We start from the raw sequence: 14,836 nt of genomic DNA on the forward strand, positions 1-14,836 counted from the left end.
CGCGCCGAGCCGTGCAGCCTACCCCCGTTCCCTCCGAGGCCGCTCCGAAATCGGAGCGGCCTCGGAGGGAACTTCCTTTTGCCCTCCCCTCACCTTCCCCTCCCTTCCCCTACCTAACCCACCCACCCGGCCCTGTCTAAGCCCCCCCCTTACCTTTGTCGGGGGATTTACGCCTCCCGGAGGGAGGCGTAAATCCCCGCGCACCAGCGGGCCTCCTGCGCGCCGGGACGCGACCTGGGGGCGGGTCCGGAGGGCGCGGCCACGCCCCCGGGCCGCCCCGGGCCGTAACCACGCCCCCGGGCCCGCCCCCGGAACGCTCCGGACATGCCCCGAAAACGCCGCGCGGTTCGGGCCCGCCCCCGACACGCCCCCGACACGCCCCCCTCGCCAAACCCCGGGACTTACGCGAGCCCGGGGCTCTGCGCGCGCCGGTAGGCCTATGTAAAATAGGCTCACCGGCGCGCAGGGCCCTGCTCGCCTAAATCCGCCCGGATTTGGGCGGATTTAGGCGAGCAGGGCTCTGAAAATCCGCCCCTAATTCTCTATCAGTTACCAAGGTAAATGAAACAAATAAAGTTCTTCTCTGTTTAATCTCAATCTCTGAAGACGATTCCAATAATTGAGTCAATTTCAATTTTTCTTGTAACTGGGGTAACTTGCAGCTTTTTTTCCCTCTCTTTCTGGTAAGTAGTAAATTCGATTAAACACAGGAAAAAGTTCCATTGGAAGACTAAAGATTTGAATAAAGTAATTTTTAAACATGTCACGCGGGGGTATCAGCTCTGAATAAGGGAAATTAATGATATGGTTCACTTTATTTCTAGTTGAATGATTGTGTTCCACACATTTGGAGCTTGTGTTTGTACTCTAGAATTTGTCTTGATTTTTGGGAATCTCTAACAATACTCAGTAATTTAATTATTTTACATTCATGACTTACTTGTTTCACAACTAAATAATTCCATACCCAGTTCAGGGTTATGTGAGGTGGGGTGCACCTCATGTAGAATGGATATGCAGAAAAGGCCGTCCTGGCTAATTATTACCAATACATTCCTCTACTTTCTGTAATCTTTGGTTTACATTTCTGGATTTATTTTCCAGGAATCTTTTTTTCTTCAGTTTTTAATCATTTTCATCAGTAATAATTATCACTTGATTTTATTTCTCGAGTGAGAAGTGTAACCTTGTTAACTGCTTGCATTTTAAGTAAATATTAGTATGATCAAAGCCCTCCAGACAGGCAAGAGGAGAGGAAGGGAATCCCAGTCTTTGTGCAACAGTGACATCTACAGGTGGAATTCCGAGCATATGCATACTGAGCTCTGAAGGAGCAGTAATGTGTAACTCCTTTGTGAGAAATATTGCTGCGGTGGTTGGGTTATAGAACAAGGAGTATGATGGTGATCTAACTGGGAGAGAGAACCCTAGCGCCATGACTGAAGGCACCTCAGCTTCAGGCCTGCTGGAACCGAGGCAGTCTGTGACTGGGCTGGAAGCTAAGGTATGTCCAAAATAAAAAAAATAGCATGATTATTTTCAGTGGCTCCATCAGAAAATGTAATTACATGAGATTAATTTTTCAATATTTTGTATTTAGTTGTAATATCTTGATTGAAGGGAATGGATATAAATGAAAAAGCAAACCTAATTAATTTCCAAATACTTTGACATGTTCTCTCTTTTCTTTTTTTTTAACATATGTAATTTAATTTGACCATTAAAACAATGAATCATTTTTGCATTCATAATCATATGTAATACTTTTATAAAAACAACTATATGGTTGACAGAAAATGGAAACAAAAAAACCCCAGACAGGGAAACTTTTATCGTTTCCTTAAGATTTGCAGGTAGCATATTTGTTTTCCTGCTCAACAATTTCATTTCTGATATCTATAACTTGCTTCTCCAGTAGTTGTAATTGATCAGCCTTCTCTTCCTTAAGTTTGTTTAGATCGTTGATCTTCTTCTCCAGATCTGAAAGCAGAAGATGGAGTTACAAGATGACTGTTTTGATAAATAACACTTTTTAGTATTATTTAAATCACAGCAATCAATAGGATTTTCCCTTGTCTTCTCCTTCCCCCCCTCTCCTCACAAACTAGGGCCAGATTTCCAAATAGACCCCTGGGCCGCAGTGACCGGAAGTGGTGTAACTGAAGGTAAAGTTACCTCTCCTCTCCCCACTACATCTCTCCTTGTATCCTTAGTTCATTGGGTGGGCTGTTCCTATGTGTGCCCTTCTCATCCATCGTTCACTCTAGCCTCTGTGCTTTTTCTTTCATGGCCCCATGTATCTGGAACAGCCTTCCTGAGTTGGTGCATGTTACATAAATACATAAGAATTGCCATACTGGGTCAGACCAAGGGTCCATCAAGCCCAGTAACCTGTTTCCAACAGTGACCAATCCATGTCACAAATACCTGGCAAGTACCCAGACATTAAATAAATCTCAAGCTATTATTGCTTATTAATTACTAGCAGTTTATTGATTTTTCCTCTAGGAACTTATCCAAACCTTTTTTAAACCCAATTATACTAACTGCTGTAACCACATCCTCTGGCAATGAATTCCAGAACTTAACTATGCGCTGAGTGAAAAATAATTTTCTTCGATTTGTTTTAAATGAGCTAATTGCTAACTTCATAGAGTGCCCCCTGGTGCTTCAATTATCTGAGAGAGTATATAACCAATTTACATTAACTTTTTCAAGTCCTTTCATGATTTTGTAGACCTCTATCATATCCCCCCTCAACCGTTCATTCTCACTTAAAGACTCATCTCTTTGTGATGGGACAGTGCTATATCAGGGTGCAAATTATATCGCAATGATTGGGAGTACCAACTTGGTAGGGGTGTGGCACTTTATGTCCGGGAGGGTATAGAGTCCAACAGGATAAAGATCATACAAGAGACTAAATGCTCAGTAGAATCTATATGGGTAGAAATCCCATGTGTGTTGGGTAAGAGTATAGTGATAGGAGTATATTACCGTCCACCTGGACAAAATGGTTAGACAGATGATAAAATGCTAAGAGAAATCAGGGAAGCTAACCAATTTGGCAATAATGGGAGATTCAATTACCCCAATATTGACTGGGTAAATGTAACATCAGGACTTGCTAGAGACAATCAGGGAAGCTAACCAATTTGGCAATAATGGGAGATTCAATTACCCCAGTATTGACTGGGTAAATGTAACATCAGGACTTGCTAGAGACATAAAGCTCCTGGATATAATAAATGACTGTTTCATGGAGCAATTGCTTCAGGAACCAACAAGAGAGGGAGCTATTTTAGATTTAATTCTTAGTGGAACACAAGATTTGGTGAGAGAGGTAACGGTAGTGGGGCCACTTGGCAACAGTGATCATAACATGATCAAATTTAAACTAATAACTGGAAGGGGGACAACAAGCAAATCTGCAGCTCTAACACTAAACTTTCAAAAGGGAAACTGATAAAATGAGGAAAATAGTTAGAAAAAACTGAAAGGTGCAGCTGCAAAGGTTAAAAGTGTTCAACAGGCATGGACATTGTTTAAAAATACAATCCTAAAGGCGCAGTCCATATGTATTCCACATATTAAGAAAGGTGGAAGGAAGGCAAAACGATTACCATCATGGTTAAAAGGTGAGATGAAAGAGGCTATTTTAGCCAAAAAAAATCCTTCAAAAATTGGAAGAAGGATCGATCTGAAGAAAATAGGATAAAACATAAGCATTGTCAAGTTGAGTATAAAACATTGATAAGACAGACGAAGAGAGAATTTGAAATGAAGTTGGCCATAGAGGCAAAAGCTTATAATAAAAACTTTTTAAAATATATCTGAAGCAAGAAACTTGCGAGGGAGTCGGTTGGACCATTAGATGACCAAGGGGTTAAAGGGGCTCTTAAGGAAGATAAGGCCATTGTAGAAAGACTAAATTAATTCTTTGCTTCCGTGTTTACTAATGAGGATGTTGGGGAGATACCAGTTCCAGAGATGGTTTTCAGTGGTGATGAGTCAGACGAACTGAATGAAATCACTGTAACCTGGAAGATGTAGTAGGCCAGATTGACAAACTAAAGAGTAGCAAATCACCTGGACCAGATGGTATGCATCCTAGGGTACTGAAGGAACTAAAAAAAATGAAATTTCTGATCTATTAGTTAAAATTTGTAACCTATCATTAAAATCATCCATTGTACCTGAAGAATGGAGGATGGCCAATGTAACCACAATATTTAAAAAAGGCTCCAGGGGCGATCCGGGTAACTATAGACCAGTGAGTCTGATTTCAGTGCCAGGAAAAATAGTGGAAACTATTCTCAAGATCAAAATCGTAGAGCATATAGAAAGACATGGTTTAATGGAACACAGTCAACATGGATTTACCCAAGGGAAGTCTTGCCTAACAAATCTGCTTCATTTTTTTGAAGGGGTTAATAAACATGTGGATAAAGGTGAACCGGTAGATGTAGTGTATTTGGATTTTCAGAAAGTGTTTGACAAAGTCCCTCGAGAGGCTTCTAAGAAAACTAAAAAGTTATGGGATAGGAGACGATGTCCTTTCGTGGATTACAAACTGGTTAAAAGATAGGAAATAGAGAGTAGGATTAAATGGTCCATTTTCTCAGTGGAAAAGGGTAAACAGTGGAGTGCCTCAGGGATCTGTACTTGGACCGGTGCTTTTCAATATATATATATATATAAATGATCTGAAAAGGAATATGGCGAGTGAGGTTATCAAATTTGCGGATGATACAAAATTATTCAGAGTAGTTAAATCACAAGCGGATTGTGATACATTACAGGAAGACCTTGCAAGACTGGAGGATTGGGCATCCAAATGGCAGATGAAATTTAATGTGGACAAGTGCAAGGTGATGTATGTAGGGAAAAAATAACCCTTGCTGTAGTTACACAATGTTAGGTTCCATATTAGGAGCTACCACCCAGGAAAAAGATCTAGGCATCATAGTGGATAAAACTTTAAAATCATCAGCTCAGTGTGCTGCAGCAGTAAAAAAGCAAACACAATGTTAGCAATTATTAGGAAGGGAATGGTGAATAAAATGGAAAATGTCATAATGCTTCTATATCGCTCCATGGTAAAACCGCACCTTGAATACTGTGTACAATTCTGGTCCCCTCATCTCAAAAAAGATATAGTTGCGATGGAGAAGGTATAGAGAAGGGCAACCAAAATGATAAAGGGGATGGAATAGCTCCCCTATGAGGAAAGGCTGACGAGGTTAGGGCTGTTCAACTTGGAGAAGAGATGGCTGATGGGGGATATGATAGAGGTCTTTAAGATCATGAGAGGTCTTGAACGAGTAGATGTGAATCGGTTATTTACACTTTCGGATAATAGAAGGACTAGGGGGCATTCCATGAAGTTAGCAAGTAGCACATTTAAGACTAATCGGAGAAAATTCTTTTTCACTCAATGCACAATTAAGCTCTGGAATTAGTTGCCAGAGGATGTGGCTAGTGCAGTTAATGTAGGTGGGTTCAAAAAAGGTTTGGATAAGTTCTTGGAGGAGAAGTCCATTAACTGCTATTAATCAAGTTGACTTAGGGAATAACCACTGCTATTAATTACATCAGTAGGATGGGATCTTCTTAGTGTTTGGGTGATTGCCAGGTTCTTGTGGCCTGGTTTGGCCTCTGTTGGAAACAGGATGCTGGGCTCAGTGGACTTAGTCTGACCCAGCATGGCAATTCTTATGTTCTTATGGTCTTATATTAACATTGAGTAGGGGCTCCTCAGCACCGCTGATTTATTGCCATTGCCAGTGCAATGGAGAATAAAAAATAAAATTTTATTGATGGTCCATAAGGCGTCAAATAATGAGACTGGGCAGTATATCAGCTCATTATTAAATATCTTCCAGCCAGAGAAAAATTTAAGATCATCTGGGCAATGCCTGCTGGATGTGCCTATGACCCATGTGTTCAGGTTAGCAGAATCACAAGACAGGCTGCTTTCAGTTACAAGTCCAATGCTATGGAACCAGCTCCCTGATGTTATCCAGAAGGAGATATGTTTTAAAATTTTTAAAAAACATTTAAAAACATAGTGGCCATTGGCCAAGCCAAATTGCAAGTACCTGGCAGATCCCATAAAATAGTTTTAATTCCTGTTACTCACTTTCAGAAATATCAATAGCTTTCTTTAGTCTACTTCAGTGGTCCCCAACCTTTTTTGCACCAGGGACCGGCTTCAAGCAAGACCATTTTTCCGTGGCCCGGCAGGGTGGGGTGGGGCTTTTGGTCATATGGGGGCGGGGTTATGGATGGGGTTGGATTTTAGTGCATACTTATTTAATTATGACATTTATAAATCCTGCACCTCCAGTTCTCTAACTCTGTGCATCCACTGAAATTCCCCCAAGCAATGGAGCTTGGATGTTTCCCTTACAGCTCATCAGACTAAAAGATATTTTCAAATTCATACATATAGTAACAGCAGCACAAACACCTTCCACTGTCAGACACATTGTGAACTAACACAAAACCCCACAAAAAAGACACTCAAAATCTATACTGCAATCCCATCGTAACAAAACAGTAATAACACCAAGGACTCAAACAACAAAAACCCTACCTGCGAATAGGCAAGGGTAAATATTACACTGGGTCCTAGGATAACAATACACCACCTACTGAGGAAACAAAACAATCCCGATTGCTATAGATCCCTATACAGACACTACATGCTAGCAGAATCTCTCATCATGGTCACACTCACAGAGCAGAGACAGACCCTCACCAAATACAGAATACAAAATAAAGGAGCACAATTAGAAAAAACTGAAATGGAAACCGCAAGAAGCCAGACTCTGTGTATTAACAATGGAAAAACAGAACCACCATTCCTCATAAAACAAATAAAATCAAGAAACATAAAGCATCAGTTATAATAGTAAAACCATACTAATAAAAGAATACTTTAAAACTAATGATAAATAGAATTTCTATTAATTAAAATCATATACATTTTTTACAATTTCCCAAACACTAATAAAATATTTCAAAACAGCACATATATCAAATAAAACACAATAATTAAATCTAATAAGGATTTTAAAAAGCCCCTGCTGTCCATACATGGGAGCTCTTGATTTCCAGTCACCCTGATATTGTCGAGGATTAGGAGGTTATCCTCTCTCTCTCACACATACTCTCACATGTCCATTCTCTCTCACACATACACTGTCACATACATACACATTCATGCTCTTATACCCAACCATAACCTCTCGCTCTCACAGACACTGACACACTCTCAGGCTGTAAGATACTCTCTCCCCCTCCACACACACCCCTCCCACACACACACACTCTTACTCCCCTGGATTTTCTTATACACACTCATGCTCTCACTCTCACTTGCTCCCTCACAACCTCAGAGCCTCTCTCATTCCTCTGCTGCCACTGTCACTGCTGCCGCGTGGCTATTGGGGAGGTGCTGATTGCTGCTACTGGCACTGAAGCCCATTCTGCTGCCTCCTCTGTGCAGGCCCCGTGGGCTTCCAGTTCCTCCATGCTGATCTCGTACATTGTGAGATCCGCATAGAGAAAATGCTACTCTTGCACATTCCCAAAGATTACATGTGCCAATCAGTAAAAAGTAATTTTTTTTTTTTTTTTACATCTGCTGTCTTATCTTAATTTTCTAATCGGTTGGTCACAGGCTTTTCCCCCCCCACCTTCCCTTTCTTATTTTTTTGCCAATTCCTTTTATATTGCCTTTTTTTCTATTTCTTTTCTCTCCATCTGTCTTCTTCCCTCAAACACACAGTCAGGTCCTCATTCTCACATGCTTTCTCTCTCGCACTCTCTCTCTCTCACACACACACACATACACACACACACACACACACACACAGGCTCTCACTCTCACATGCTCTCTCTTATACAATCATTCATACACACAGTCTCTCACTGGCACATGCTGTCTGAGTCTCACACACAGAGGCGCTCTCTCACTCCCACATGCTGTCCTGCTCAAGCACAGGCTCTCACTGTCACATGCTCTCTCTCATACAATCATTCATACACACAGTCTCTCAATGGCACATGCTGTCTGAGTCTCATACACACAGGCTCTCTCTCACTCCCACATGCTGTCTTGCTCAAGCACAGGCTCTCACTGTCACATGCTCTCTCTCATACAATCATTCATACACACAGTCTCTCACTGGCACATGCTGTCTGAGTCTCACACACAGAGGCTCTCTCTCACTCCTACATGCTGTCCTGCTCAAGCACAGGCTCTCACTGTCACATGCTCTCTTTCATACAATCATTCATACACACAGTCTCTCACTGGCACATGCTGTCTGAGTCTCACACACAGGCTCTCTTTCACTCCCACATGCTGTCTTGCTCAAGCACAGGCTCTCACTGTCACATGCTGTCTCTCTCACACACACACACACAGAGGCTCTCACATGCTGTCTCTGCAAACATTCAGGTCTTCACTCCCACACACAGTCTATTAACTCATCTCATCATGCACACATACACACTCTACAAACCCTCAGCCTCTCTCTCACCTCTGGGCCTCTTCACGGGCCGCTGCAGGATGGGCTCTGCAGCGGCCCTGGTCTTCTCGGGCCGCGCTGCTCCTCTTCTGTACGTGGCTGATGCTCCTCCTCCTTCCTGCCCGTGCGGCTCCGGCAACATTTTTCTTCTGGGGCCGCGTGGGCAGAAAGGAGGAGGAGCACCTGCACGTTTAGAAGTGACTGTTTTCTTCTTCAGGCCGTGGTGACGTGAGCTCCACCACGGCCCTGCTGATCTTCTTGCTTTTCGGATCATGCCTCCTCCCTTTTGGGGTTGGAGGAGGCAGGTCTCCAGCCTCGCCCCGCCTCCCTACAGCAGCGGCAGCCAATGAACGGTAGCTGGGGAGAGTGGCGTCGCGGACCGGTAAAAAACCCCCAGCGGCCTGGTCCTGGTCCGCGGACTGGTGGTTGGGGACCCCTGGTCTACTTGACTAATAATGTGTTGTGGACTTTTCTTCCAGGAACTTTTAAAAATTCTGCTCTGCTAGTTGCCTTGATTGCATAATTTGGCAACAGATTCCACTGCGTTGAGTGAAAAACAACCTTCTACTTTCTTAAATACTGTTCATTAGTGCCACTTCTACCATCTCAGTACTATGATAATACCTGCATCCTGCCTGATAGTAATCTAAATATACCACAGAATCCATACAGTTCATTAATTGTAAAGCTACTGCCTTTTCAATCAGTTTTGACCGAAAAGGGAGTTTAGACACTGACTGTTAATTATTCATCTCCTCCAAATTCAATGAGGTCTTCTGACCTTACCACAGCTTCCTTCAGGATAGGATAACAGGCAGAATACCCTCCCTCCGACAGGCATTCACAATAAGGTTGCCAACTGGCTCCAGCTTTTCAGGACAGGTTGATTCAATCCTGGTATTATCCTATCCTATTCCATGCAGGGACTTGTACTTCTGACTTCGCTATTGCATTCCCTTAGAAAAGCAAAACTACAAATCCTGGTTTGCAGTGGGGTAAAACCAGGATTGGATCAGCCTGTCCTGAGAATCTGGAGCCAGCTGACAACACCTAATTCACAATCACTCTCAACCACTTCCTTACTCAGCTCTTTAATCAAACATGAAGGGCAAGGATGAAAACTGGAGGCAGAAGGACTATCTAAGCTCAATCGACTGAAATTCTCTCAGTGACTGCGCAGCAGGAAATTTAGACATTGGTCTCAAACCTCCTGCCAATCCAATAACAATTTTAGATCTAATAGTGACCAACTTATCAGAGAAATAAGAAGCCAGCTTCTCACATTTTGACATAGAAAGGGATAAACTTTCAGGACCCAGGGATGGTTTCAAAAAGGTATTTAGAGGAGCTATTATGTATATAACTTTGGAAACGTTCATATATCAGGTCTATCAAATCCTTAACAGGGGACAACTTGATTAAACTGCCTCTAAAAAATCGCCGAGGAGGAACATTTCCTCTGGAGAGATTTCTGTACCTCGTTTATTATATCTACCCGAAAACCTGCTTCACAAATCTTTTCTTTAATTAACACTGTCATGAAGGCCGGCGGCAGGACCACGTGCCAGCCACACTTACCCCCCGAGCCAACCCCACTCTCCTCGCGGTGTCCTGGAGCCGCCTCCATTTCTTCTTCCCCGCACGGCAGTGTGGCAGGACTGCCGCCACCCCGCTGCCTACTCTACCTCCCTCTAGATGCGCGCGGCTTGCCACGGGAGTTAAATGGTCCGCGGCGGGAAAGCGTCCCGCTGCCCTGGATGCTCACGTCAGCAGCGGGCCTACTTAAGGCAGCTCCTGCTGCCCAAAACTTGCCTCAGCAACAGGTCGTGCTACTTGAGCCTGCTAGTTGTTTCTCTATGTTCCTGCTTTTCCGCGTCCCAGCCTCTCCTGTTCCAGCCTTCGCCCCCACCTTTCTGTGCCCGGGCCCCGGACCTGCCTGCCCTGCTCCTTGGATGGTTCTTCTGGTTTTGGCCCTAGTATGTTCTTCTGGATTTCATTTGTCTGTTGCCTGCCCCGACTTCGGCCCGTCTTCTGGATTTGTCTGTTTGCTGCCTGCCCCTGACTTTGGCCCGTCTGACTCTTTTCGCCTGTTGTCCTCATGGATTCGTCGCTCAGAGACCCGCATCTAAGTCCAACTAGCCCCAGTACCCAAGGGCTCAACCTGCGGGGAAGGAGTGGTGAAGGTCCAGTTGGGTCTCTGCACTGCTCTACTCCACCTGCTGATGGCAGGGACCCGCAGAGGGGACCCCCCCCCTCTGCTGGTAGCGTCAACCCTGCCTCGGTTTAAGAGTCCACATCGCAACAAAAACCTGATCTGACCAAGGACTAGGAAGAAAACTAAAGTCTTCTAAGCTAAACTGTACTTCATTAGAGACAGGAATGCCCATCTGGATGAGTAGGGGCATCTACTACTTGCCTAAACTCCAAAGTTTTTACATTGTCTAAAAAAAATCCTTAGAGGATGATTCATCTACTTGAACAGTGAAGTCTCCCAGAATCAAGAAGATGAGCAAGCTAATAGAGATCCCCGCAATTATATCTAACAAAAGACTGTATCCAGTTAGCCTTAGTCCCAGGAGTGGGATAAATAACCACTAACCCAAAGGAGTCTCTCAACCTAGATCACAATAATAACACACCCACAGCTCAGGAGCTGCAAGATCAATAGCTTTGAAAAAAACATTGATTTTTTACAAATCACAGCAAAACCTCTCTCTGTCCACCCCCCACAAACGCACGCACTCACGCACACACATACACACCCACACACGTCCCTTGTCTGGGCTGATGGATTATATTAAATTTTGGAGGACATCATTGTGCTAAAAACATCATCATTCTCTCTTAGGAAAGTTTAAGTCAAGCAAAAAATGTCAGCATTTTCATCTATGAAATTATGCCAGATTAAAGATGTCTTCCCTAACACCAATCTTGAGTTCATCAACATCAAGATAGTCTCTTTTTTAGGATTATTTCCAGTGAGAGAACTCATCTGTGGCTAATTTACCCAACCATCTTGAGGTAATCTCCTAGTCTTACATCACAATATATATATTTGATACATCAGTAAAACTGACCCACCACTTCTAATGAACCAATACCAAAACATATACAATTACAATGTACTCAATGACATTATATTAGCTGCTCAATATAAAATAATATCAAACCACCTTCAGTCAACCACCGAAGGAGACCTGCGAAGGAGTGATCTTTCTTTGGCTCACTGCCAATCAGTGGCAGCAGCCACATTTTTAAAGGAATCGGTGCTGACGTGATCTAGATGGGTGGAGCCAAATCTCCTGAGCTGAGCTGGTAGGTGGAGCTTCAGATCACAAGATTTCCAAGGTCTCCCTTGAGTGGCAAAAAAGAGCAGCAGGTAATTCCACTGGCCCAAAGGCTAGTCTGGCAAAGTTAAACGAATGTGTGAACTGTCCTGTCACATTTTAAAGGAGTCAGTGCTGATGCAAACTAGATGGGTGGAGAAATGGAAAACTCCACTGCGGGCAGGTCTTTTATAACACTGATGATGCTACAGAAACAATATATTTAGCAACTGTAGGCTCCTTAGAATGTCTGTTCTTTTTACCATGTGTCGTTTAAAGCTGGGATATTCTTATATTATTTGTTTCTTTCTCATGTACCAGAACACTTGCATGGGATAAATACTTTGAATTCTTGTTTCTACTGAATTGCAGCTGTTTTAGATTGCATGCACATAGGGACAGCTATAAGGATCTGTTGTGGGGGAAGGGAGCAAAAAGCCTTCCAGCCCAGATTTAAAGGAGCACAGCTTTAACCCAAAGCATTAATTCCTACAACCTCTGGAAGAAAAAAAATCCTCCATAAAATACTGATCCAGAAAAATCATGCACAAAATGCACTGTGCAACCTTTGCTCACAAACCCTAAATTTTAAGGATCCAGCAACAATGTCACAATGCGTTTTGAAGTTATTTCTGTGTAATTTTGTCCTTAATTAGAAGCTGCAGAAAATTAAATCCTTCAGCGTACTATTTCAAAACTGGAGAAGCAAACTGTTCTACAGGGTAGAGTTTTTTTTTGTTTTGTAACCTATGTGGTTTCGAAACTTAAATCTAATCCACAGGGCAAGGAGGAACTACAAACTCACCTGCAATCCGTTGAATTTTTTCATTGGTTTCTTGAACCAAATTTTCAGCTTCTTCTTTCAACTTCTTGATTTTGTCAAGTGTTTCTGACAGATGGTCTGTAGAGCTGAGCCCGTTCTTCAAGGTGGCATATTTATCTTTCAGGCTTTTAAGTTGCTTCAATAAAAATAAATAAATAAATGCTTTATTAAAATTAGTATTGTGAAAAATTATCTATAAGTGAGTAAGCCAGATTTCAGGTTCACTTTTCAAAACTTTCATTTCACTCTTTTTTTTTTGTCCAGAAGGGAAAGATTTTCTATCAGGCTGATACAGTACAGTGTGCTCCGGTGGAGCGCACTGTTCACCCGCGTTTGGACACGCGTTTTCGACACGCTAGCTTTACCACTTATTCAGTAAGGGGTAATAGTGTGTCGAAAACGCTCGGCCAACACCCCCGAAACTAATAGCACCTGCAACATGCAAATGCATGTTGATGGCCCTATTAGTTATGCCCGCGCGATTCAGTAGGTACTAGGCGTTAATTTCTGCCGGCACCGGGAATGTACAGAAAAACAGTAAAAACTGCTTTTCTGTACAACCTCCGACTTAATATCATGGCGATATTAAGTCAGAGGTCCCAAAAGTAAAAAATAATTAAAAAAAAAATTTTTTAAAATCAGCTCGCTTGAGAACCGAAGCTGGAAAAATTGAGCATCGGCTGTCAAACCCACTGATGGCTGCCGCGCCTGTCAAAAAGGAGGCGCTAGGGACGCGCTAGTGTCCCAGCACCTCTTTTTACCATAGGCCCTAATTAGCATATTTTTCTTAACTGGATCATGCATCCGGTACACTGGCCTGTGCGCGCACCGGGAGAGCGGGCGAGCGCCCTCTCTCCCGTGTTTCTTTCTGTATCGGCCTGTATGTGAATAGAGATAATAAAACCAGTTACATAGTTATTAATGATATTTACTAATAATATACAGCTTTTAATTCTTAATAAGCTTGCATTTCAAAAGAGGTGACTCACTAGCATAAAATTATGTGTAAACATTTCCTGCCTACTTTCCTTCTTTGGTCAGCTGGTGACTACAGGCCCTAACCAATAGCATGGCAGCTTTAAAAATGACATCTAAGGGAAGATGAAATACGCTGGGACATGGGTTGGAGTCTTGCATCTATACCCAATAGTAATGAACAGCAAGACTTGTTTCTGAGGGTTATAGAGAAAAAAATTAGTGTACAAGGTCCGTGGATTGTTTTATTTGGCTGATAGAGATTCATATAAGAAGCGCCAACGGTGATCCAAGTAGAAGTCATCTAGGGACTTCTATCAATATGAATGATGACGGCTAAAGAAAAGTAGCATCAGGTATATCTAGATGTTTTGGGTGAAAACAAAAAAACAAAAATAAAGAAAAATTTGACTGATTTTGAAGGCTGTTTAAAGATCTTTGAAATTATCATTTTTAGGTTCAAATGTTTTGTATTTTACTGACAGCAAACAGATGTCAGTATAGAATGGAATTTAAGACGTCAAAAAGAGTGTGACATCCAATTGGACCTAGGTTCAAAATTTATAGTTGTGACCAATATTCCAAGATATATTTAAATGTAACAATTAAGTTTCAGCACTACGCCATGGAATGTCATCAATTGCACTTGAGAGAACGGAACGAGAAATGAAGACATTTTGAAGTTTGAGAAAGTATGTCTTCATTATATTATAGAAAGTTTTCCAAAAGCACAATTGTATAACACATTTTAATGTTTTTGCAGCATTGCCCTGAAACAGCTATTCATAGCAAAACGTGTGCCAGTGTCAGCAATTGGCATTAAAGTTTAATACTTATTCAAGGTTCCAGCGCTTATCTCCATATTAACGCATTAACTTTTGAAGCTGTTTGGAAACCTGCAATTACTGAAAGAATTACGAGGAGATAAGTCATAACTTGTTTATTTGTTGGACTTTATAAGATTTAAAGTTGGACTTTATAAGATGCATAAGAAATAATAGAGACATACATTTTCAATTTAACAATATTTGATATAATTTAATCACAGAGGATAAGTTGAGACACAAGGGACAAGCAGCATATAAGAAGATATAAAAAGAATAAAACTACTCAAAAAGTATAAAGAAATGAATTTTTTTTTAAATTCATAAAGGATAGGTAGATCAGAGATT

General features: G+C 42.1%; 1 protein-coding gene across 1 annotated transcript in view; it reads right to left on the bottom strand.

The window, feature by feature from the left end:
- Positions 1 to 548: 548 nt before the first annotated feature.
- Positions 549 to 14,836, bottom strand: part of LAMB4 (laminin subunit beta 4) — a 261,501-nt gene continuing 247,213 nt past the window's right edge. Inside the window, exons 35-36 of the mRNA XM_029617285.1 lie at positions 12,672 to 12,825; positions 549 to 1,980 (exon numbers count right to left, since the gene is read on the bottom strand). Of these exons, the coding sequence (XP_029473145.1) occupies positions 1,841 to 1,980; positions 12,672 to 12,825 (294 nt within the window). The 3' untranslated portion in view covers positions 549 to 1,840. The remainder of the gene's footprint in view (positions 1,981 to 12,671; positions 12,826 to 14,836) is intronic.

Source organism: Rhinatrema bivittatum, chromosome 9 (genome assembly GCF_901001135.1).
Source record: "Rhinatrema bivittatum chromosome 9, aRhiBiv1.1, whole genome shotgun sequence".
Taxonomy (NCBI): Eukaryota; Metazoa; Chordata; class Amphibia; order Gymnophiona; family Rhinatrematidae; genus Rhinatrema; species Rhinatrema bivittatum.